We start from the raw sequence: 25,262 nt of genomic DNA on the forward strand, positions 1-25,262 counted from the left end.
AGATGTACCTCTAGTAATAATTAAAACGATCGAAAAGATCTACCAGAACAAGAAAATAGAAGTAAAAGTAGAAGAACAAACACCCAATTGAAGTTAGCAATGCGATAAGACAGAGGGATTCCCTGAGTACTCTATTGTTCAACCTGGTCATGGATGAAATAATAAAAAAAGGTAGAACTAAAAAAGGATACCAAATGGGAGAAAAATTAAAATAATCTACTATGTAGACGACGCAATACTAATCTCTCAAAGTGAAGATAATTTACAACGTATGCTAACTTCCCAAAAAAAAATTGTAACCGTACATGGTTATACATAACAGCAAATCTATCAAGATGTAAATTAAAGCTGGAGGGTCAGATAATAAAACAAGGGATGGAGACTAAATTTTTAGGCATCACACTATCTAGCTACGGAAAGCTCCAAAGAGAAGTGGAAGATCAAGTGACAGAGCCACAGGTTGCCTGAATGGAACAATACAGACAAATAAAAATATCGGAAAAGAAATGGAAGGCAGAATTTACAAAATAGTCATCAGACCAATAATGACACGCGGCAGAAACACGATCTGATAAAGAAAGGGCAAAAAGAATGCTAGAAACAGCAGAGATGAAAACCCTTCGAAAAATCGAAAGTTAGACACTATGGGACAGAGCTAGAAGTACAGATATACGACGGAGATGAACGTATGAGAACATTAATAACTGGGTAAGAAACAGAAGAGTAGAATGAAATGACCACGTAAGCCGAATGACAACAAATAGAGTAGTAAGGAGGGTGAGAGACGGTTCCCCAATAGGAAGACGATAAGTTGGAAGACCACGAAAACGATGGAGCAACTTACTAGAGACACATTGAAAAAACAGAAAGAGTCATGTCTACACAAAAAGAAGAAGAATTTCCCCAACAAAGACAAAATGCATGGTTATAAGTTATAACATCAAATCTACTATAGTTCATTTTTTCAATAGAAGTAATTCAAATTTACCGCGCCGTAATGCGTGTTATGAAATTTTGTCACTATTGAAATTTATGAAATTGTGACACTAATGGCATTTAAAATTCATATGTTAATTTAATTAAAGTTATATCAGCAATTTTTTGGTTTTTTTCTGCGACATTCCTTTAATTTATATATTTTTAGTCTGCATTTATATAAATAACAGTTAGACTAGGACGGATCTGTTTTGAGGTGGATGTGAGAGGTGGCATTCGGATTTTTGCAGATAAAATTAGGTGACAACTTCGTTAATTGTAATTGACTTTTTTTTTTTTTTTTTTGAAAAATGGCTTTGGCAGAGCCAATTAGCCAGACTTGTTTGTGATTGATTGCAGATTCATAGTCATACATTTCTTATAAACATAAGTACATTCTACAATATTATTTTTATAGATACATTGGTACATTGTGTAGCTTTTTTTTATTTTGTTTTTTTTTAATTATTTTACTGTTTTTTAATATATATTTTAATTTGTGCGAAAAACTTTTTTTACTTCTTTTTTTATTCTTTTTTTATTCTTTTTTTATTTTTGTTTCTATTTTTTTTTCTTTTTTTTTATTTATTATTTTTTTGTTATTATTTTATTATGTGTTTTTTTATATATTATTTTTTTTTATTTTTTCAAACCACATTAACAAATTATGCCTATTATATTACGTTTACAACTTGTATTTACATAATTTAACATGTTTATAAATGAGATGAAGAATTTCCATATCATTTGTAAATATTAAAGTATTGAGGTTTATTGGGAAAAAACATTTTAAATCTTTTAATTCCTTATAAAGGTCGTTTATGTTATTTATGTTTAAATGACATTCTAATATGACATGTGTTAGATCTCCAATTTTGCCACAAGTACAATTGGGAGTATCTGACAAGCCGATTCTATGCATGTAATATGGCGTAAGAGCATGATTGGCTCTCAGCCGATTAATGGTCTTTATAAAATGTCTGTTATATTCTGTGTAAAACCATCTTTTTGAGAATATCCTAGGGTTACAATGAGCAAAATTTGAGCCAGTATTACATTCTCTGTAATGCAATTGCCAATTATTTTTAAGTTTTTGTCTGCTAAAAGTATCAATATCTGAAGCTGGAATTAAATTTTTGTTTATTTTTTCTCCGATCACATAAGCTGATTTAGCAAAATTGTCAACTATTTCATTGCCTTTTATTTCCGAATGACCCTTAATCCAAGCAATTGTTACATTTACTCCTAATTGTGTAATTTCAAACAGAGTTTTAAGTATATTCAATTCAATGTGGTTTATATGTTTGACTGTTTGAATGTTACTTAATCTGTCCACCACGCTTTTACTGTCAGTAAATATAACATAATTGCTAATTGGATTCAGTAGTACATACTGAACAGCAAACATTACTGCTATCATTTCTGCTGTGTATATTGAGCATTCAATAGGTAGGCTATATTGATGATGGTAATTTTTATTTTCGTGGAATACTGCACAGCCCGTTCCATTTGCGTCTTTTGACCCATCGGTAAATATGTACTGAAAATTTGACCATTTTTCTCTAATAAGTATATCAAACATATTTGGCGGTAAATGTGAGTTTAAATAACATGTTTTAACCTTGTTAGAAAATAATGTTTTTGTCATTGCACTGTAGTAAGGCGGAATTTGGCTTTTATAGATAACTTCACTGTACTTTACCGTACTTTGATAACTTTCTACCAAAGGTATAGATTTTTTAGTTCTCCAGTACCTATGAGTGAGGTCTAAAACGGATAGCTCATGTAGATCTTGAAGGTATTTACATTTTTTGGACAGAATTCGAGTTGTAAATTTATAACTGAGAAATTGGCGGCGTAAATGCAATGGAGGTTCCACTGCTTCATTTTCCATTATTTGGACTGGAGTGGATTTTAAATAACCTAGGCATAATCTTAAGCATTTATTTTTTGAATTTCAATTTTATTTAGAAGTGTATTGGTCGCTGATCCAAATAAATGACAGCTATAGTCGAGAATGGGTCTGATCATGTTACGGTAAAACATCAAAGCAATATTTGGGTCTGCTCCCCAATTTGTTTTACAGAAAGTTCTTAAAATATTTATTGAGTTTTCTGATTTTTTAACAATATGATGAATGTGATCTTTCCAAGACAATTTCCTGTCTAGATAGGTACCAAGATAATTAACACAGCTTTTAATTGGAAAATTAAATTTTCCAACGTTAAGATTGCCATGTGGAACTCTACGCTTTTTTGTAAAGTAACACACCTCAGTTTTTGTGTCAGAAATTGATAATCCTACTTCTTCGTAGCACTGATTTACGATTTCTAATGCGACTTTTAAATTATCCTCACATCTACTTAACAATTTTCCTTCTGTATATAAAACAACATCATCAGCATATTGAAGAATTTTTGTATTGTTGGGTATACTAACTTCAAGTAATTGACTAATGCTCAAGTTGGGTAATTGACTTATGCTCCTTCTGAAATATGCCCGGAACATTAATGAAAAAAATTAAAGTATTTAAAAATTTCCATAAACATCGAAATTTTTCTACTTTCTTTGCTTATAACTTTAAAACGATTTATTTTGGAACAAAGTCTTAGAAAAATAAAATAAAGATAATTAAATTTTGTATGACATACGATTGATTAAAAATGTCTTAAATTATTACCCTTTCTGCAAAATAGCAATAAATACAAAATCAGAGGACAAAATAAGCCTGTGTTTGTTCAATATTTTTCAACCACTTTGGTTGCACTTAAAACCTTTGTAATTCGCTTAAAAATTTTTTATAACACACTTAAACCGTCCACCAAATGTCATTAAAATCGACCCAATAGATTTTGCATAATAATTTTGAAATCTAAATTTTTTTAAAAAAGTTCAAATTTTTTAAAAACCTTCTGAACAAAAAGTAGACCATTTAAAAATTTTCTATTTTTTTTTACATATAAACAGGCACTTTACCTATCTAATACACCTTGCAGCATTAAAATCGGATTATTTAAGCAGCCTCAGCAATGTTTTAAAGTTATAAACAATTTTTTGGCTTATAAACAAATTAGTGCTGTCGCCAGGAGGGGGTGCAACGACCTCCTTTATTTAGATGGACTTGCTTAAGTTCTTTTTTACGTATTTTGACCCGTAGAACACGGTTCTACGGGTTCATTTTTTGGGTAACAGTTGATCCGGATGTCGATAAGATTGTTATAAACAAAGAACTTGAGAAATTACATGACATCGATTTTTTCCAAAATAAAACATTTTTTTTGTATTTCTTGGGTCACTGTAACCAAAAAAAGAATGTGTGTGTACTTTTTACGCACGTAAGAAGTTATACTTCTATTATACGATTTCTTAAAAATAAATATACTTTAAACAGTTTGTTTTCATTTTTTTTTAAACACCAAACTAATTTTGTGCTTACCGCTTTCAAAAAAATAAAAAAAAAGTATAGGATTGCACTGGATTCGAACTCACGACCTCTCGATCTCTGGCCGAATTAGTCGAGGCATTGAAGCACAAAAAAAGGCCTTACTCTCGATTTTTGGCGCAGTAAGACGGATTTTAATGCAATTTGGTGCGTTGGATTCGTGAGAATGTCAGGAAATTTTGTGAACTATTGTAATGGATAAGAAATCTGAAATTGCATTTGTGCATAAGAAAAATTCATTTCAAAAGTGCATTTTGAAATAGGCAATTATTATAAATTTGCAACCCGGTAAATAGTTGGGCAACATCCCGATTAATTATTTTAATTATTTTTAATTATTTTTAATCATTTATAAGTCCATATAATAATAGTCTAAGATGTCAATAACCATTAATAATAAACAAAAAAAATTTCCTTATGTGGGAATCGAACCAAGTACTAACAGGTCCGTAGCTAAAAACACATACCGCTAATCTACGCAGACACTTGCTAGACAACGGCGATATTAGGTATAAACAAAACAAATTGGTAAGTAAAAATTGTAAAGAAAATTACTACATACTTAAATGTATTATAAAATTAATATATTCCTAAATTTTAGAAGAAACATTCGTAAATAGGTATTATTAATATCTATTAATGTTACTAAATGAAATATAAATACGTATTTTGACGTTTCACAATTTGACAATTCACTTTTAACTGCAGTGCCTTAAAATTTTTAAAGCACCGGTGCTTTAAAGTAGCATTTTTAACGCTCCTATGGAGTGCTATAAATTGCATTTTTAACACGTTTGTAGAAAAATATATTTAAAAACACTAATATATTCTTTCCTCACCTTTTCTGGACTGATAAATACATAAATTAAAACATTTAGTAACGAACACCATACTGCCTGTGTGCGCAGATTACTAAAATTTCACCCTCAATGAAATCACGCCTAAAGAAGTATAACTTCAAAAAGGCAGTATAACTATTAACTAATCTTTGTTTGTTGTTTCTCTTCCCACAAATTTTAAAACACAACAACCATACATATCCAAACCGTCAACCGTCCACACCACAGCTGTGCTACAGCTGCCATATTGGATAATTTTTGACATGTCATTTGAACATCCAATCAGAGGTTATAATGCGCATGCGCCCGGATCGTAGGTTTTAACATATAAAAATTCACCCTCATATCGCGCGTAAAGAAGTATAACTTCAAAAATGTTCTTACAAGTTTTTTCGTAGGATGCATAGTTTTCGAGAAAAGCGCGGTCGAACTTTCATAAAAACGAAAAATTGCAGTTTTTGAACCCGAATAACTTTTGATTAAAAAATAAAATAGTTATCCTTCTGACAGCATTTGAAACTTTAAGTCAAATTAAACCGGTTTTGATTATTTGCATTGCTAAAAATTAATTTTTAATTTTTAAACAAAGCTATTTGTTTATAAGCCAAAAAATTGTTTATAATTTTAAAACATTGCTGAGGCCCCTTAAATCATCCGATTTTAATTCTGTAAAGTGTATTAGATAGGTAGAGCGCCTCTTTGTATGTAAAAAACTTAGCCAACTTCTAAATGGTCTACTATTTGTTCAGAAAGTTTTTAAAAAATTTGAACTTTTAAAAAAAAATTTAAATTGCAAATTTATTATGCAAAATCTATTCGAGGTTAATGAAAGGTTAAAAGTCGATGTTAATGAAATTTGGTAGACGGTTTAAGTATACTATAAGAATTTTCTAAGCGAATTACTAAAGTTCTAAGTGCAACCAAAGTAATTAAAAAACATTGAATAACAACAGGCTTATTTTGCCCCCTTATTTTATATTTATTGCTATATTGCAGAAAGGGTAATACGTAATACTTTAAAACATTTTTAACCAGTTGTATATCATACAAAATTCAATTATCTTTATTTTATTTATCTACGACTTTGTTCCAATACGAATCGTTTTAAAGTTATAAGCAAATAAGTAGAAAAAAATCGATGTTTTTGGAAATTTTTGAATATTTTAATTTTTTTATTAATGTTCCGGGCATATTTGAGAAGGAGCATAAGTCAATTATTATTATTGAAGGTATCACCTAACTTTATGTGCAAAAATCCGAATGCCACCTCTCACATCCAAAAATAGACGTTATTACCGTCGACGGCCGATATGATCAACCAAAAAAGAAGATGTGTTTGGTGATTTTTCTAGTGACGTTATTGGGTGTTACTCTGTCTTTTGAGTTTACTCCGATTTAAAAAATGAATCATAAGATGTAATAGTAGAGGATCCGATATAAGGTCGACCTTGACTTTTAGCTGTTTATGAGATAAAAATTATTGGATACCTATAGTATTTTTACTACAAAAACGATATTACGTAGGTCAAAATTTTTGACGTAAGAGAACTGTCAAAACATTAGATTGTGACTTTTCGTTATTGCCATGTTTATTATAAACATGGCAGTAATGAAAAGTAACATTCTAATGTTTTGACAGTTCTCTTACGTCAAAAATTTTGACCTACGTAATATCGCTTTTGTAGTAAAAATACTATATGTAATTTAGCATGTTAACAATTACAAAAACTTAAAAAACGGCTTCGGCCGCTAAAATCAATAAAACATTAACAATAGGCGCAATCCACAAAAAAAAAATAGTAACAAAACCCTAAAACTGAGCATGAGAGGTCCACATCCTGGAGCGCCGAGTCACCGAACTGGACAAAGCCCAGAGCGGGGACTCGGCGCCCCAGCAAGCAATACAAATCGAAGATAAGTCACTAGAGATATAGAATAGAGCGCCTCACGCTGGCCTGCATTGATTGGGGTAGGACTCCCATATGATAAGCACTTTGCTGATTGAGAGCCCCTATAGCGCATCAGAGTGCTATCGGGGGAAGTGGATGATCTGGAGCATTGGAGCGGGTTGGAGTGATTCCTGCTTACATGAGTTAATCCTCCTCGCCCCAATGAATTGTATCACCCGAATGTCATTCTCTAGGGGTGAGCAAGTCTCTCAGCCTGGGTTAAATCACTATTGCTTGCTTGCATTAGAAAAAACAAGGGGTGCCCGATCTAATTTTGTTTTAACTATAATTAATAATTAAAACCTGACTTTTTTTATAAATTAAAGAAAATTCGACCCGCGCTGATATTATTTTTGATTTTTTGGATCATTCTAAACAAAAAAGGTCTTTTGTAATTTTTCTGTGTTAAGTTGATCGTTTTCGAGTTATAAACAATTTAAAACTAAAAAAGAATGTGTGTGTACTTTGTACGCACGTAAGAAGTTATACTTCTATTATATGATTATATGATTATAAACGAAATTAGAATACTTTTTATTTATATTTTATTTAAATATTAAATTAATTTATACTTACTACTTCTCAAACATTTTTATTAAAACAGTGCCAAAAATTAAAATATTAAAAAAATAAAACACACACAAACACATTAAAAATGCCACAAATGATTTCTGAACATTAATTGTCGGAAAAATTTTTAACTAAATACGTATTTTCTGAAAATAAAATTATATAATAAATATACTTACAATCATAAAATGTATAAAAAAAATAAAAAAAATAAAAGTTTCTATTGGGATTCGAACCAACTTACCACGTGGCTGGTATTTACGTTGTATTGGGATTCACTCGCATTAAAACTTCGCCACAGAGACAGCTTGTCATTATGTGCGAAGATCGTATAACTAAACAGATTAACCTTTTGACATTTTTAACTTATGTAAATCAAATTATTTTGATTTTGAATTGAAATGATTTAGAATTGAAAAAATACAACAAAACATAGAGTAAGAAAACAATATATTAGGTGAATATTGATAGACATTTTGATGGTAATCAAATTATGCAAATAAAAGTATTACATACTACTTATGTATTTTGGTAGGTTCAAGGTAGGTATCGGAGCCCGTATAACGACTAATAAATTTTGCAATCACTTGCGTCGTGCAAAGTGGCTATGTTCAAATATCATAACAAAATTTGATCAACTATTTATAAAACACTTACTAGTGAAAGATTCTTTAGCTTTGAATAAGCGAGATCTGCGGCAGGCATACTAGTGACAGTTTGATGAGCTTTCACATTGGCATGCAACAATCATCTCTTCTATGTAAATAAGTCCAAAAATATAATATGAAAACTATTTAAAAAGGCAGTATAACCATTAACTAACTTTTTGTTTGTTGTTTCTCTTCCTACAAATTTTAAAACGCAACAAGCATACATTATAACCAAACCACAGTCCCACAGCTGCCATATTGGATAATTTTTGTCATGTCATTTGAACATCCAATCAGAACAAAGTTATAATGCGCATGCGCCCGGTCGCTAGGTTTTACCATATAAAATTTCACCGTCATTACGCCCGTAAAGAAGTATAACTTCAAAAAAGAACCAAAGATGACGATTATCAACGTTCAAAACACAAGTAAAAAATATCATTTTTATGATCATCAAGTACCTAAATTCAAGTTCAAACCTTCTTCTATCAGGTCCCGATAAGAATTTTAGCCATTTTCAACGAAAACTTTTCGTTTATAAATTTGCAAAAGTCTGTGTTATTGCGTTGCCGCTCCTGCAATACTTAGAGCAGGTGTATCGATGGATTCTTATGTAGTTTTGCCTTCTGAATCCAAATCTGAAAACGGCATTTCGATATATCTAACCGTCTTCGAGATAATCGACCTCAAAGTGTAAAATGTGACGTCACAATCCGGTTATCTCCTACAGACGCACTAAACGTCAGCTCAAATGGTTGATTAGGAAGTAGGCTACTTTTTTTTTAAATCTCGATTTGCCAAGCATAGGTTATTTACATTTCAGTTTGACACTTGACACTTGAATGTCAAACTAAATTTTAAATTAAGTATTAATAAAACATCAATGACATTTGATAGTGAATTTAATTATTATATAAAATAAATAAGATGTTATTGGCGAATGGATTTAGTGTCCGCAGTCATATAAACCCAAATAAACAACAACAAATAAGATGTTCAAAAATACAATTTGAGTATAAATATTTTAAAAGCAATAATTTATTAACAGTTTTAGAAAGGTTTATACCAGTATAAATACGGCCTCCCCTTTATGATAAATGGACTGCTCCATTTGCTATAAAATTAAAATTATGTATACCAGTCGTTCCCTGAACTCGACACAACTGGATAGTGGATAGAAGGTAATTTTTTTGTTTTTTGAGAATTTTGCCGAAATTGGCAAAATTACTAATTATTTAGTAATAATTATTAACTAATCAAGTATATTCAAATGGGAAATAAGCCACAATTTTACCTAAAAATGATTTTATTAATATTGATATTAATAAATTGATATTTATTAATATTGATTTATAATATATTATATTGATATTTAATATTGCGGATATTCTTGAGTTGGGATTGATTTCATGTAATCGAATGAACTATCTTTTAGTAAAGTCGTCCCAGGAACGCAACTCATCAATATTGGCAATATCATTTTAAAGTCGTCTACTTTAAAATGTATAATACGTGTCTGAATTGCCGATATAAATGAGTCAGATTAAATAAATTATTAGAAGAATTTTTTACTAAGCAACAACATTTTTATTTATTTAGTATTATTTTGTATTTTGACAACGACACCCGACTTGGGCGTCGAAACGTTAATAAAATCATTTTTAGGTAAAATTGTGGCTTATTTCCCATTTGAATATACTTGATTATAAAAATGCCACAAGAAAATAGCTTCAGAACAAAATTATTAACTATTTAGAAATTATTTTTTTGTCGAATTGGCAAAATTATTGACTAAAATCACTAGCCAGTATTGTGTCTGTGTACATCCTTCTAATGGATCTAAAGATTTTTCTCAAATTATGGATACCAAGAACATTTTCATTTATAACTTTTTTATTTTTAATTTGACAAATAAAAGTTATTCTTCATAAAAAGCTCTTCTTGTTCTAAGATTTATGATGCAACCGTGTCCCAAAAGTAGGGGAACGGTCGAATATTTTTCGCGAACTAAACATCGGATGGAAAACTGAAAGATACTTGTTCAATAATTTTCAAAAATCTATCCAATGACACCAAACACCAACTCCCACTACACCCCCTGGAGGTGGGGTGGGGGGTAACTTTAAAATCTTAAATGGAAACCCCTAGTTTTTCTTGCAGATTTGCATTCGTTACGTAAAAGTAAGCAACTTTTATGCGAGACATTTTTTTGAACTGTGGATAGATGGCGCTATAATTGGGAAAAACGATTTATCCTGATACCATAGGTAAATTATAGAAACGGTCTAATATCTCGAGAAATACACTTCCAAATAAGAAACCAAAAAACAGGTTTTTAATATTTTTCGAAAACCTATCGATAAACACTAAACATGACCCTCCAGCCCACCCCCTGGACGTGGGATGGGGGGTAACTTTAAAATCTTAAATAGCAACCCCCACTTTTTATTGCAGATTCGAATTCGTCATGAACAATTAAGCAACATTTATTCGAAACATTTTTTAAAAATGCTGATAGATGGCGCTAATAAATCGTATTTTTCCAATTAAAGCGCCATCTATCAACAATTCTAAAAAATGTTTCGAATAAATGTTGCTTAGTTTTTCATGACAAATCCGAATCTGTAATAAAAAGTGGGGGTTGCTATTTAATATTTGAAAGTTACCCCCCACCCCACCTCCAGGGGGTGGGTTGGAGGGTCATGTTTAGTGTTATTCGATAGGTTTTCGAAAAGTATTAAAAAAATTTGTTTGGTTTCTCATTTGGAAGTGTATTTCTCGAGATATTAGACCGTTTCTATAATTTACCCATGGTATGATAAATCGTTTTTCCCAATTATAGCGCCATCTATCCACAGTTCGAAAAAATGTCTTGAATAAAAGTTGCTTACTTTTACGTAACGAATCCAAATCTGCAAGAAAATCTAGGGGTTTCCATTTGAGATTTTAAAGTTACCCCCCACCCCACCTCCAGGGGGTGTAGTGGAGGTTAGTGTTTGGTGTCATTGGATAGATTTTTGAAAATGATTGAAAACGTATTTTTCAGTTTTTCGATCCGATGTTCAGTTCGCGAAATATTCGACCGTTCCACTACTTTTGGGACACCTTGTATAAAATTTTATTAATTTTATACGAGGTATATAAAAAATATGAATTTCGATCAAGAGTAAACTACCTTTATAGTTCATAACATTTAAATTAGAATGATATAATTGCACATTAAAACATAATCATTAATTCTAAACTACTTTTCATAATAGAAATTTTTCATATTATGAATTAAAATACGTAAATATACAAAGTTTTCGTTATGACAGCTTGTTCAGCTTGTTTATTCTAAAACATTTTTTTTTAATTGTTAATGAGGAAGGTTTCTTATGGGGAGACGGGCATTAACAACTAAAAAACAATGTTTCAAAATGAAATAACTCCAAAATACTTATCAAGAACTGATAGAATAAGGTTTGAACTTGAATTTAGGTACTTCGTAATTTCAAAAATGATATTTTCTACTTATGTTTTTGAGCCTTGAAAATCGTCATCTTTCGTTCTTTTTTCAGTTTTAAATTGTTTATAACTCAAAAACGATTAACTTTAGAGAAAATTACAACAGATCTTTTTTGTTTAGAATGACCCAAAAAATCTTAAATAGTCTCTGTCTGGGTCGAAAATTTTTTTTTATTTATAAAAAAAGGCATTTTTTAATTACTAATTAATTATAGTTAGAACATTAGATCGACCATCCCTTGTTTTTTTTTTAATTGTTAACATGCTGAATTACATATCCAATAATTTTTATCTGATAAACAGCTATGTGAAGTTCTACCTTATATCGTATCTTAGACCAGGGCCGTGCCGTGCTATGATGCGGCGAGGCAGTCGCATCAGGCGGCATCACAAGGGGGCGGCATAATCAGTAAAATAAAAAAAAAATGTCAGATTGTGTAAAACTGTTGTCAGAAACTATAGAAAAAATGAAGATTTAATGAAATTGCAGAAAATTTTGATATAACTTCCGAATTTCCAGCTAAAAATGAAATTTGAGGCACGATAAAAAGCGTTTATTTGACTACGAAAAATGTGTGGACGAGCTCTTAACAGATGAAGCTAAATTTAACAAAAATGAAAAAATGAATAACCATTTTATAACCAGAGAAGGTTCCCATTGTTTTCATTCTGGTGGGATATGTTATATGCCATTAGAGTGAAAACTTAGTCTTCTAAATTTAACATTTTGTTCATCTATATTTTAGACATTGCCGTTAATGCTTTGATTGATCGATTTTCGTTTCTAGAAACTCATAATAAAATTTTTAAATTTTTATATATTTTTAAATTGGGGGACATAGACGATGAAACACTAGAAAAACATTGTATGAATCTTACTCATTCAATATTTTCAACAGAAAAAGAAAAAAATCTGATGATATAATGATCTTCTAGAAGAATTGCGTGATATATTTCAAATGATACCATACTCCATGAAACCTTTAGAGGAGCGGTTCTCAATCTGTGGTACATATTATTTGCGGTGGTACGCAAAACGCAAAAACACAGCCAAAACCAGCACCACTGTTATAGTTAATTAGATTACCTAGTTAGATTACCTCAGTTGGGTGGTACCAAATAAAAAATAAAAAGTGTTTTGTGGTACATGGCTCAAAAAGGATGAGAACGTCTGCTTTAGAGGTTTTGAACTATTTGTGACAAAATGACCTAATTTATTTATACCCAAATGTAGTTGTAAACTAAGAATTTTATTAACACAGTGTGGGTAGCTAGTGGGGAAAGAAATTTTTCAAAATTAAAAACTATTTACGAAGCCCTATTTTACTCCGTAAAACAAACAAAACTAAAAAATTTAGCTATTTCAATAGAGTTCTCACTAGCTGCTACACCTATCTATCCTTACTAGACTACACCAATCTGATTGACGAGTTAGCCAAAATTAAAGTCAGAAGAGTAAAATTATAATTTTTGTAAGTGTTACTTAAGAGCATAGGCGCAAAATTTGCTTGCAATGCTTTTTAAATGCATTCACTTTTTTTTAAACTTTTAGAACTACACTTTTTGTATAATCCTGAAAATCTAATAAATATTTTTGAAAAATTTAAAGGCAGATTGAAAGATTACATTATTACCGAGGGCCGAAAGTCCCTTAGAATAAACAAAATGTTTCTTTTGAATAAGATATGTGAAATTAAAAATTACACTCAATTTTCTATTTTTTTTTTTTCACCCTGTAACTTATTTAAATAAACATTATAGATATTTTCAGGGACTTTCGGCCCTCGGTAATAATGTAATCTTTTATTATTAAATTTTTTACTAAATTTTTCCAAAATACTAATTAGTTTTCTCACGATTCGAAAAAAAAAATTTATGCATTTAAAAAACATTGCAAGCAAATTTTGCGCCTATCCACTTAATTTACTGTTAATATAATATATTTCATTTAATTTAAATTATGTTTTGTTTTTAAAATAAAAGTTTTCGTTCATTTTGTTTAGTTTTTTTAATAAAAATAAAAGTTAAATTTCAATAATATTTAAGGGGCGGCATTTCGATGACTTGCATCATATTGAAAATATGTACCACACGGCTCTGTCTTAGACTATAAATTAGAGCTGGAGGGTCAGATAATAGAACAAGTGATGTAGTTTAAATATCTAGGCATCACTCTTTAGAGCTACGTAAAGCTCCAAACAGAAGTGGAAGATCAAGTGAATAAAGCAGTCACAGATTTCTGAATGAAACGGGCGGAATGGGCGGACTACCATGCACGATATTTCATCGTAACTTGTGACTGTTGGCAGATAGATTAGATAAAACGATATGTCGAAATCCCAGAGAATGATAAAATAGGTTTAATGGAAGATGTACAATAAGCCAATTGGCTGAAAACGATCGGTCTAGAACAGAGCTCTGAAAGAAAAGAAAGTTGAACAAAAGAAAAACAGTTGTGAATAAATATTTTCTTTGTTAAATATATATAAAGTGTACGTACCTTATGTTCACCCTCTTCCTCCTCGATTAGCCTTCTTTGGTTTTCCTCCATCATCTTGATGATCGCCTCTGGATTTGGAGCAAAGATAGCACAAGTCACCGTAGCGTTATGAGCCTTAATTGCCTCCCAGAAATCGTTTCTATCTCGCCTAACTGACGAAAACTTGGAGTAATCGTGATTGGTCTTCCAAATATAAATATCCCTATTTTCAGATCCACTCACGATGTATTTCCCGTCGTGACTGAAGCTCGCTTTGATCTGGCTGCTCATGTTCACGTAGCCCTTGTATTTGCAAGAGACGTTGAGGTCCCTGAGGTCATACAGTCTAATTCTACTGTCGTTCGACGTTACTAGGATTTTGTCTTCGCCCGGCATCGGTTCGATTCCGCTAATCTTTCGGCCAACGGCGTTGCGGCCTCTAGAGGAACGGACGTGAATCTGGGTGTGGTACTTGAGTTGATCGGTGATGTAGAATATGCAGCGACCGTCGTAAGTGCCGACCACAGCGAATTTTCCGTTCTGACAGAAGTTCGCTGCCGTTATAAGTTTCGGGTTGCCTTCTACTTCGTTCCACACAGCCACCTAAAACGTGTGTTATTACATTATTTCAACGAAATCAAGTTGGAAGTGGAAACAATGTGATATGCGTAAAAACTAACCACACTAATAAAGGAGAGTAGACTTTCGCAACTAGAAATAATGTGCGATTTAAGATTGCGCGGAAAATACACTCACCGGCACAAAAAACGGGCACCCTAAAAAATGGGCTATTTTAACGACTTGTATTTCGTAAACCTGATATCCGATTTAAGTAATTTTTAATATGTTATAGCCTTATTCTTTAACAGTATCGCTGTAATAATATTGTTGCTAGACAGGTACATTGTCATTGTATAAAGGGTGTACGAATCAAACTGTGTTTTTTTTCTCAAACTTTGGAACACCCTGTGGAATGTTAATTAAAGCCCAACTATAGCCTCAGGTTTTCTTAACATTCTATTTTTTTATTCATTCGCTTATGTTGGATAATAAAAAAGTTAGGCACTTTAACAACTACCCCTTTTTTCGTCAATACAGGGTGTTTTTAAATAAGTACGGCAGACTTTAAGGGGTAATTCTGCATGATAAAATAATGACAGTTTGCTTTATAAACGTATGCCCGCAAATGCTTCGTTTCCGAGATAGGGGGTGTTGAAATTGTTCTTACAAACTGACGATTTATTTATTGCTCTAAAACGGTTTGTGATATGCAAATGAAATTTGGTAGATTTTAAGAGGTAGTTATTGCGCATTTTTTGGCATACAATTAAGAATTTTATATTCACCATTGGCGTGCATAAGGGTATAAACATTTTAGATATATCCCGTATGCACGCCAATGGTGAATATAAAATTCTTAATTGTATGCCAAAAAATGCGTAATAACTTCCTCTTAAAATCTACTTAACTTAAATTTCATTTGCATATCACAAAACGTTTTAGAGCAATAAATAAATCGTCAGTTTGTAAGAACAATTTCAACACCCCTATCTCGGAAACGAAGCATTTGCGGGCATACGTTTATAAAGCAAACTGTCATTATTTTATCATGCAGAATTACCCCTTAAAGTTTGCAGTACTTATTTAAAAACACCCTGTATTGACGAAAAACGGGTAGTTGTTAAAGTGCCTAACTTTTTTATTATCCAACATAAGCGAATGAATCAAAAAACAGAATGTTAAGAAAACCTGAGGCTATAGTTGGGTTTTAATTTCAGTATTTTATAAAAGCTAGAACATTCCACAGGGTGTTCCAAAGTTTGAGAAAAAAACAGTTTGATTCGTACACCCTGTATACAATGACAATGTATTGTCTTTTTCATGAGCATTTTTCAGTGCGTAACAAATGACAGGAAAAAGGGTAAGTCCGTGATAATACACATTTATGACATTTATTCTAACATGACATTTTAGTTAAATCTGACAGTTGTCACATTTTATTTTCAATTTGGAATAAAAACAAATCAAATGTGTTTCTTGCATTTATAAAATGATATTTTCTTTGATTTGTATAGTCTTATAAATTACACAGCGGGAATTTGTACATTATATTTGTAATATTATTATCTAATTAAAAAAAAATATTTTTTTTAATATGGCGCCATCTATCGACAACTAGAATAAATGTTGTAAATGTCTGTAATCACGGACGTGCCTTTTTTCTGTCACATACAATTTAATGCGTTAGAAAGAAATCGAAAAACTGTGACGCACAGTTCCAAAATAGTACCAAAATATTACATAAAAATAATTGTGGGATATATGAATGCGGAAGTAGAAAGAGAAGATATTTATATGAATATAACAGGGGGTAAAAGCATACATAAAGAAAATGATTGCAATGGGAAAAAAATAACAGAATTTTCAATGGAACATAACTTAAGATATTAAGTACATAATTTGATCATAAAGATGTATATAAAATAACCTGGATCTATCCTGATGGGAAAACGGGAAACCAGATAGACCAATGCAAGAAAACACAATATGCTTTTTCTCATGAGGATCTTTCAGTGCGTCACAGTTTTTCGATTTCTTTCTAACGCATTAAATTGCACGTGACAGAAAAAAGCGCACGTCGGTGATTACATTTCGTCGGTGACATTTATAACATTTATTGTAGTTGTCAATAGATGGCGCTATAATCGAAAAAAAATTATTTACCAATTGTATAATATATCTACGAATATAATCTGTACAATTTATAAGACTATATAAATGAAAGAAAATACCATTTTATAAATGCAATAAACACAATTGATTTGATTTTATGCCAAATTGCAAATAAAATGTGACAACTGTCAGATTTAACTAAAATGTCATGTCACTAAAATGTATATTATCACGGACTTACCTTTTTTTCTATCATTTGTGACACACTGAAAAATGCTCATGAAAAGAAGCATAGATTCGTGATTGCTTGCAGAAGCTACAGAGGAGCAGATGCGGACAGTGGTCATATATTGACAATAGACAAACTTAAGCAAGAAATTCCTAAACTACAAAGAAAATGAAAACAACGGAACATAGAGGAGGAATGGGGACTAATACAAACAGCCGCGATAGAAGCGGCAGACCTTAGCATTGGAAAAGCGGAAAAGAAAAGAGAGAACACTAGTTTGATAAAAACTGCAATAGATTTCCAGAGGAACAACGCAAAAATGAAAACTATTAGAATCAACAGAGAAAAAAGTAAGGACACTATAAAACCAAAAGAAGAGAAGCTAAACTATTATACAGGCAAAAGAAGAGAAACTTAATGGAAAACAACTAGAAATAATAGAAGAAAACTATGTCCACAAAGAAATTTTTATAAAGGAATAAAAAGACGCAAGGGGCACAAAATACATGCACAATGTTTGCAGAAATAAAGATGGTATGTTACTGGCTATTTCGAATGAAGATAATAGTAGTACAGTGGAACCCCGATAAGTCGGCCCCCGATAACCCGGAAGTCCGGCTAACCCGGACCGATTTTCATCAGACAAACATTTCAACAATAAAAATGTATGTAATATAATATTTGAGAGATAATGTGTATTTGTGTAATTTTAACTATACGATAGTAAAAATGTATCATGGCACACGGTGGCAGAGCCACGTTCATTGTGTCGGATTATCGGAACCAACAGGCACGTGTAGTATTCCTTTATTTATTTCAAACTGTCTTAGCGTTGTTTAAAAAAGACTAAAAGAATATTTAAAAAATTATTTTTTAAACAATGGTCTTAGTTTTCACTGTTCTTAAATAAGATAACATCGTTCCGATTGTGACTGTATTGTGTGTAGTAGAGTCTTGTATTGTTCGCTTCTGTTTGCTTAGGTTTGCGTTTGCGTGTTTTTAGTAATTTAGATGTCAGGTACTGTGCATATATATATTTCATATTATTTCAATTATAACGGAGTTTATCTGTAAGTATACCGTATTTTATTAATTTTTACCATATTTTACGGCTAACCCGGATCGGCCGCGGTCCCGATTATTCCGAGTTATCGAGGTTCCACTGTAACAAAAGCCCTAAAGAATAATAAAAGTACCGGAGGATGCGGAATGCTAGCAGAGATATTAAAGGTAGGAATAGATTATACCGAAGCAAAAGATAGCTCGACGTATAACAAAAATATGGGAAAACGAAAAAATGCCGGAGCAATCGAACACAACACGTATCTGCCCAATTTACAAAAAAAGTGATGAAACTAGCTGTGACTATTACAGAGGAATCGCACTGTTAGGAGTTGTATACAGGTTGTTTGGTAAAGAATGGGCCATAGCTTAACCTTAGATTCCTGAGCTTAAAATAGGTCGATTTAAACTAACTTACCTGAGTACGAAAGTTGATAATAACCGAAATACAGGGTGTCAAAGTTAAACTTTTATTTTATTTATTCTTGAATATTCTAACAACACGAAATTTGGCAAGCGGGAGTTTTTTGGGACGAGAAATCTAAATTCGCCACAAAAAATTATGTATTACCCAGAGGGAGCCACACACATCTTCGGGTAACGGAGGCTAATGGAGAATGGCGCAGAATAACAAAGTTATGCTTTATAAGTTATATATAAGTTGGAGCTAATGGAGATGAATAAGAGACCTAAAATCAGGGTTGGCAGCAACATGCTTAAAACCATGGTTTAAACCAAGGTTTAAACCAACTGTTTTTTTTTTATTAAGAAAAAAACCTGGTTTTTTATTGAGTCTCCAAAATGGTGTTTTTATTTAAAGTTTTTAATACAGCTGCCGAAAATGAAAATTATGCTATTTTTTTTTTACTTTTGAACTTAGTTATTTTGAATATTATTAATTATTTTCTGTATGTGTAAATAAAAATAAAAGTTGTCTTAGTAATTATTGTGAATTAATTGTGAATTAGTAATTTTTTTCATTGTTTATTACAATTATTATATAAAATACTTTATTCATTTTTAACTTGTTATTTTGTATCAAATAAACCTGGTTTAAAACAAATAAATCTGGTTTAAACCAAAAAACCTCGTTTTTTGGAAAAATCCTTGGTTTTTGCCAACCCTGCCTAAAATAACACATAAAATCATGGGGCAGACAGTTAGATGGTTGGGACATGTTTGCCACGAATGACACAAAAAGGACACGTACTAAGAGTTTTGCAAGCAGGAGAACACAGGAAGAAAACAAGAGAGAGGCACGAAAGAAGCGGTTTGATCCATACTGACTAACATAGAAGAAATGGGTACAAGGAACTGGAGAGAACAAGAGAAGAACCAGAAAAAGTATTCTCTATACTCTATACGAATGGCCTGAATATTGGTAGGAATATTTGTTTGTAATAACTTTTGAGAAAAATACCAAATAAATTTAAAATCTTTATTAATACTTCGACTTTCAAAGAAGCTTATGTCAAATAATAATTTTTAAATAAAGAAGTAAACAGAAAAAACATCTTTCAAACAATACGCAAATGTATGTTCTAGAGATCTTGAAATATAGGAAATATTTCTAAGTGATTTTGGAAACTTAGCTGCTATTTACCTTTTTATCTGGAATGTTCCACAACCTCAACTTCCCATCCAACGACCCGCTGAGGAAATACCTATCGTCTCTCGGATGAAACACTATCGCAGTCACAAAATCGATATGCTGGAAACAACACAGGCATTCTTTCCTAGAAATGTGCCAAAGTCGTACAGTCTTATCCATGGAAGAAGAAAGTATGAAGTAATTTTTAGACCAAGAGACGTCCAAAAGGTCGGAAGTGTGGCCGGTGTAGGTGCAGAACGGTTTCGGCATGAATGTCAATTTTGCGGCTTCTTCCGGTGTCATCCCTTCGTAAGCTGCGTAATTGGATATTTCAGCAGAGTGGTGAGACACTAGAGACTCTTGTGATGGTGTTGGAGAAACTTTTTCAGCATTATACTTCGTCCTCATGTCCTACAAAAACGTTTATAGTCAGAAAGGAAAAAAGAGTATACAGAGTGAGTTTTACATATGGATTTTACAAAATGTATTCTATATTTATATCTAATTCGTATACCTATTTTTTTACTTTTAAAGGGGGTGTAAAGCTAGTTCGCGTCCGCAGGATAATACTGCACGTGCACCCTGGATAATCTAAATGGACTAGCACAAGAGGCACCAGACAATCTTTTCCAAGATCTCCTGGCAGAAAGATATCACAGTTTTTTAAGTAATTAAAGATGAGACAACTACTAATAAATGGACTGTACGAGCGTGCCAATTTAATATCGAAGGTACCTATGAGAAGAGCAAACATTTAGTGGAGGACTGTCCGATCATATCCTACGGTGGCAGTTGATTGAATATGTCAACTAAATTTTTGTATGTAAAAATTAATTATTATTTACAATGTATTGTTCTTTTTATTTATGTACAAAAACTGTGATGTAGCCATACGCTAAATAATAAATTTACATATGGAGCGCCTCAATTACTCTAACAACACAAAACATTCCAGGAATGTACTATCAAAGTTCTATTAATGTTTGAATGTCCTGGACATTCAAGGAACATTCGGTGAACATCTGATTAAATTATTGGTGGAATGTTACCACAAGACATTCTATGAACATACTACCAATGTCCTATATTTTAAGAGAGGCCATTTACTATTCAATTTGCGTTCATTTTCAAATTTTCCGCTCGTATCTATGTATTAGGCAATCCAAAACACGTGACGTCTGGTTGGCATACAAAAAGCTACAGAGGTTATGTTTGTAATATCTATTTTTCATTGTTTATGGTCGTATTTTGTCTATTTTGGATTCATTTGGATTTCGTTTGCTGTATTTTGTGAACTTTATAAACTTTACCACAATGCAAAGTGATTATTTAAGGAAATTATTATTGGAAACTCCAGATGTTGAAGAAAGGTAGGGGAAAAATTTTTTATTTACTGATCATTTTTCCCTGATATTTATCAATATTGATAAATTTTGAAAGCAATAACATTATTTCTTTTATTGTTTTAAATATTTATTGAAGCTGAAAATAATTGGTGATTTAGATCCATATACAATTCAGTCAGAATTGGATTTTATAGTAAAGTGCATTCCACCAAATTACTATTATAGATATTTATACATATCTGGTGGAGTCTCACAGTTACTACTCTAAGCCGCAGATGAAAGTATACAAAAGCCTGCAGGCACATAAATATTTTACAGCTGGATTTGTTTTTTAAGTTGGAGTAAAGTTGGAAGTCACGAGCAACAACTTCATAAGTACCTACAAGAATATTGAGGAGATCCAGCTTCTCGATACTACTGGGCAAACTAGAAGATTGAAGAGGACAAAGCCTTTTAAACTAGTTTGAGTGATAGGTGATAGTGAAAAGCAGAGCATAGTGCTTGTGTGCCTGTGAATGTTAGAATAGTGCACGATCTTGTTAGATTAGATAAGAGACGCTATGGGGTAAGCTCTTCATTTTAAGGAACAGTAGTAATTTAGGTTAAATTAAAATTGCTCATTGGTCAGTTATGACCAGATTGTAATTGTAATGTACAATTCAATACAATGAATCATCATCGTAGTGATGATTATGGAAAAAAATATATGACAAGATTTTGTGCAATAAAAATGTTTATATTTATCAAGGATGTATTATTTGGTATGGCCACATATACTTCTGGTATATCGTCGGTGATGTGACAATACATCCTATCTGCTTTTTCATGAATTTTGTAGGAGACGAAAAACCATTTTATTTAGGGTCATCTCCTGTTTTCACATGTAAATTTTGACATGTTTTGTAGTAAATAGATAGTTGAATTTACTACAAAATATGTCAAAAAATATCATATGAAAATAGGAGGTGACTGTAAAAACAATTTTTAGTCTCTCTTACAAAACTCATAAAAAAACAAATCGGAGGTATTATATCACATCAGTGACTATATCCAGGGAATGTATAAAAATATACTGTGAATGTCCAAAGAACATTCGTAGACATTCATGGAATGTTCCAACAAGACATTCAAGGAATGTTTAAAATGCTGACAGAGGACTTTCCTGGGACATTTAGGGGACATTCTTGTGCTTTTGAGGACATTCCAGGAATGTTTTTAATATCCTGTGTGTATGTATATTCTAGGAAAATATTTGGTGTTACTAGGGTATCTGGGAAACGATTTTCATAGGTTTTAGTGAGTATGTAAGGCTCTTGTGATACGGCCGATTTTATGATGGAAATCTAATGAACTTTCCTATTTCAAATGGAACCCCCTGTATATTTTTTGCGTTTTAAAGTCCTTCACAAATGCTGATTATTTTTCATGTAATGGTCTCTATACCTAAATTCAATAGTTTCAGAGTTATTGCTACATTCATTTAAACTTTTGTTTAAAACATTATGAAAATCAATTTTTTCTACGAGCGTGCAAAAATGTCTACTTTCGCGCACGCATTTTAGTTTAGAAAGTTTTACTTTTCCGCACGCGTGTTACTTTTCCGCACGCGTTTTACTTTTCCGCACGCGTTTTACTTTTCCGCACGCGTGTTAATTTAGATATGTTAATATGGCCTTAAAGTAATTATAATACATGCAATAAACTAATATTTAGATATTATTTACTAATTTATTTCAAATATATCTTATTGTGTTTATGTTTTAATGAAATTAACGCGAGAATTCCGTGAAATAAAATAATTTTGACATAATATTCAAAAGTCAAATCAGTAGACAATAACAGTGGTTTTGAATCGTCATCATGGAAACCAAGATCGTCGTCATGCTAACCAATTATTTTCAATAACTTTGTTTTTGACAACCTTGTCAAAGAATTAATTTGTGTATGTATTTTCATATTAATTAAATTAATTGATTAAGATTTGGTCATTTTTTAAAGACTCGTAGAAAAAATATTGCTCCTAACGCTTGCAGAAAGTCTCTTTTCCGCACTTGACTGCTTGCCGAACTCCCGCTTCGCGTCGTTAAACTGCAGTCGCGTGCGGAAAAGTATGACTTTCTGCACTTGTTAGGAAAATAACTATTTCGGCCCGGACAGTTATTAGAAAGTTGATCTTGTTCGAGTTATATTATTCGAACAAATTCAAACTAAAAAAATCTAAAAATGACGATTTTCAAGGCTTAAAAACACAAGTAAAAATATTATTTTTGAAATTGCGAAGTGCCTAAATTCAAGTTCAAACCTTCTTCTATCAGCTCCCGATGAATGTATTCTAAAATATTGGTTTTTAATTGTTAATGAAGTGTTATTTAGAGGACGGGCGATTGGGATGCATTAACAACTAAAAACAAAGTTTTAAAATGAAAAAATACCAAAATACTTATCGGAAAGTGATAGAATAACGGTTGAACTTGATTTTAGGTACTTCGTAATTTCAAAAATAATATTTTTTACTTGTGTTTTTCAGCTTTGAGAATCCTCATTTTTCGTTTTTTTTTTTTAGTTTTAAATTGTTTATAATTCAAAAACGATTAAGTTTAGGGAAACATTGCAAAATATTTTTTTTTTGTTCCGAATGATCCAAAAAACTTAAAATAATATCTGTCCGGACCGAAAAATTAATTTGCATAATTTGTTAAACAAAAGTTATTTAAATGAATGTAGCAATAACTCCGAAATTATTGAATGTAAATATAGGGAACATTACATAAAAAATATCAGTATTTCGTAAGGACTTCAAAAAGCAAAAATTATACAGGGTGTTCCATTTGAAATAAAAAAGTTCATTAGATTTCCATAAAAACGAAAGATCTTACAATTATTAGGAAGATCTACTCATTAAAACCTATAAAAATCGTGCAAGCCGATTCTGAGATAATTGAGAGGTTCTATACAGTGATGAACGTAATAATAACCAAAATTGCTCAAAACATGGGAAACATAATACATTGCGAAACAAAAAGAGATGAAACTAGTGGAGATGGAAATGATCGTTATAAACGTACAAATTAACATTATATTACATATAGAGTTTCCCATCTTTAGACGTATCAGACGAATATGACAACTGTCACTGTGACAGTAGAATTTTATAAAATACTCCTGTCACAGATGTCTAAAGGTGGGAAAGTATGTAATGTAATGTTAATTTATACATTTATAACGATCATTTCCACCTCCACCAGTTTCATTTCTTTTTGTTTCGCAATCTATTATGTTTTCCATCTTTTGCGCTATTTGCCGGTTATTAGCGCGCTCATCACTGTATATAAAACTCACTATATTTAGGGATGGTTATTATTTACCTGGAAGAACGGATAGGCATCCCGAACTACCCATATCCTAAGAACCTTGTCTTGTCCAGCGGTCGCCAGCAACCTCCCGCAACAAGAAAATTTCATGCACCAAATAGGCCCCTCGTGCTGATCGTCGTTTAGTTCTTGAACGTGTTCAACTTTTTCAAATTCGTAGGGACCTTTGTGTGAATTGGCAGCCTGAAAGCAAAGAAATGCATAAGAAATTAAATAAAAATTGCATAACAGATAACACATTTCTTTAAGTCACAACTTTAAGTCATATAACTCCAAGGAAAAAAAAGTCACAACTTTGAGAAATCGCTATTAACATCAGCTTAGTCAAGAAATCCAAATCAGCAACCAGATTCTGCTCATATTCTCCACACGGCCGTAATAGACCAAGAGACAGAGCTGAAAAATCTCTTTGAATTCACTAAAGCTAGATTTTTCACAGTTGATTACTGTGAGTGTGTAGAGAAACATACTGCGGTCGGTCAAGCGAAACGTAGAACAGGGGTTACTGAGAGGGTATCAAAGTTGCTTTCCTACGAAGATAATTAAATCCATTTACTAAGGCTGACTAAGGCTGTGAAT

General features: G+C 31.7%; 1 protein-coding gene across 3 annotated transcripts in view; it reads right to left on the minus strand.

Moving 5' to 3' along the window:
- LOC126884350 (WD repeat-containing protein 44) overlaps positions 1-25,262 on the minus strand; it is a 100,415-nt gene that overhangs the window by 19,670 nt on the left and 55,483 nt on the right. For all 3 annotated transcript variants that reach the window (XR_007697979.1, XM_050650288.1, XM_050650279.1), the window contains exons 7-9: positions 24,678-24,866; positions 19,979-20,377; positions 14,433-15,014 (exon numbers count right to left, since the gene is read on the minus strand). Coding sequence is in view for 2 of the 3 variants with exons in the window: in XM_050650288.1 (XP_050506245.1) it covers positions 14,433-15,014; positions 19,979-20,377; positions 24,678-24,866 (1,170 nt within the window). In the remaining variant the exon portion in view is untranslated. The remainder of the gene's footprint in view (positions 1-14,432; positions 15,015-19,978; positions 20,378-24,677; positions 24,867-25,262) is intronic.

This window comes from Diabrotica virgifera, chromosome 1, assembly GCF_917563875.1.
Source record: "Diabrotica virgifera virgifera chromosome 1, PGI_DIABVI_V3a".
Taxonomy (NCBI): Eukaryota; Metazoa; Arthropoda; class Insecta; order Coleoptera; family Chrysomelidae; genus Diabrotica; species Diabrotica virgifera.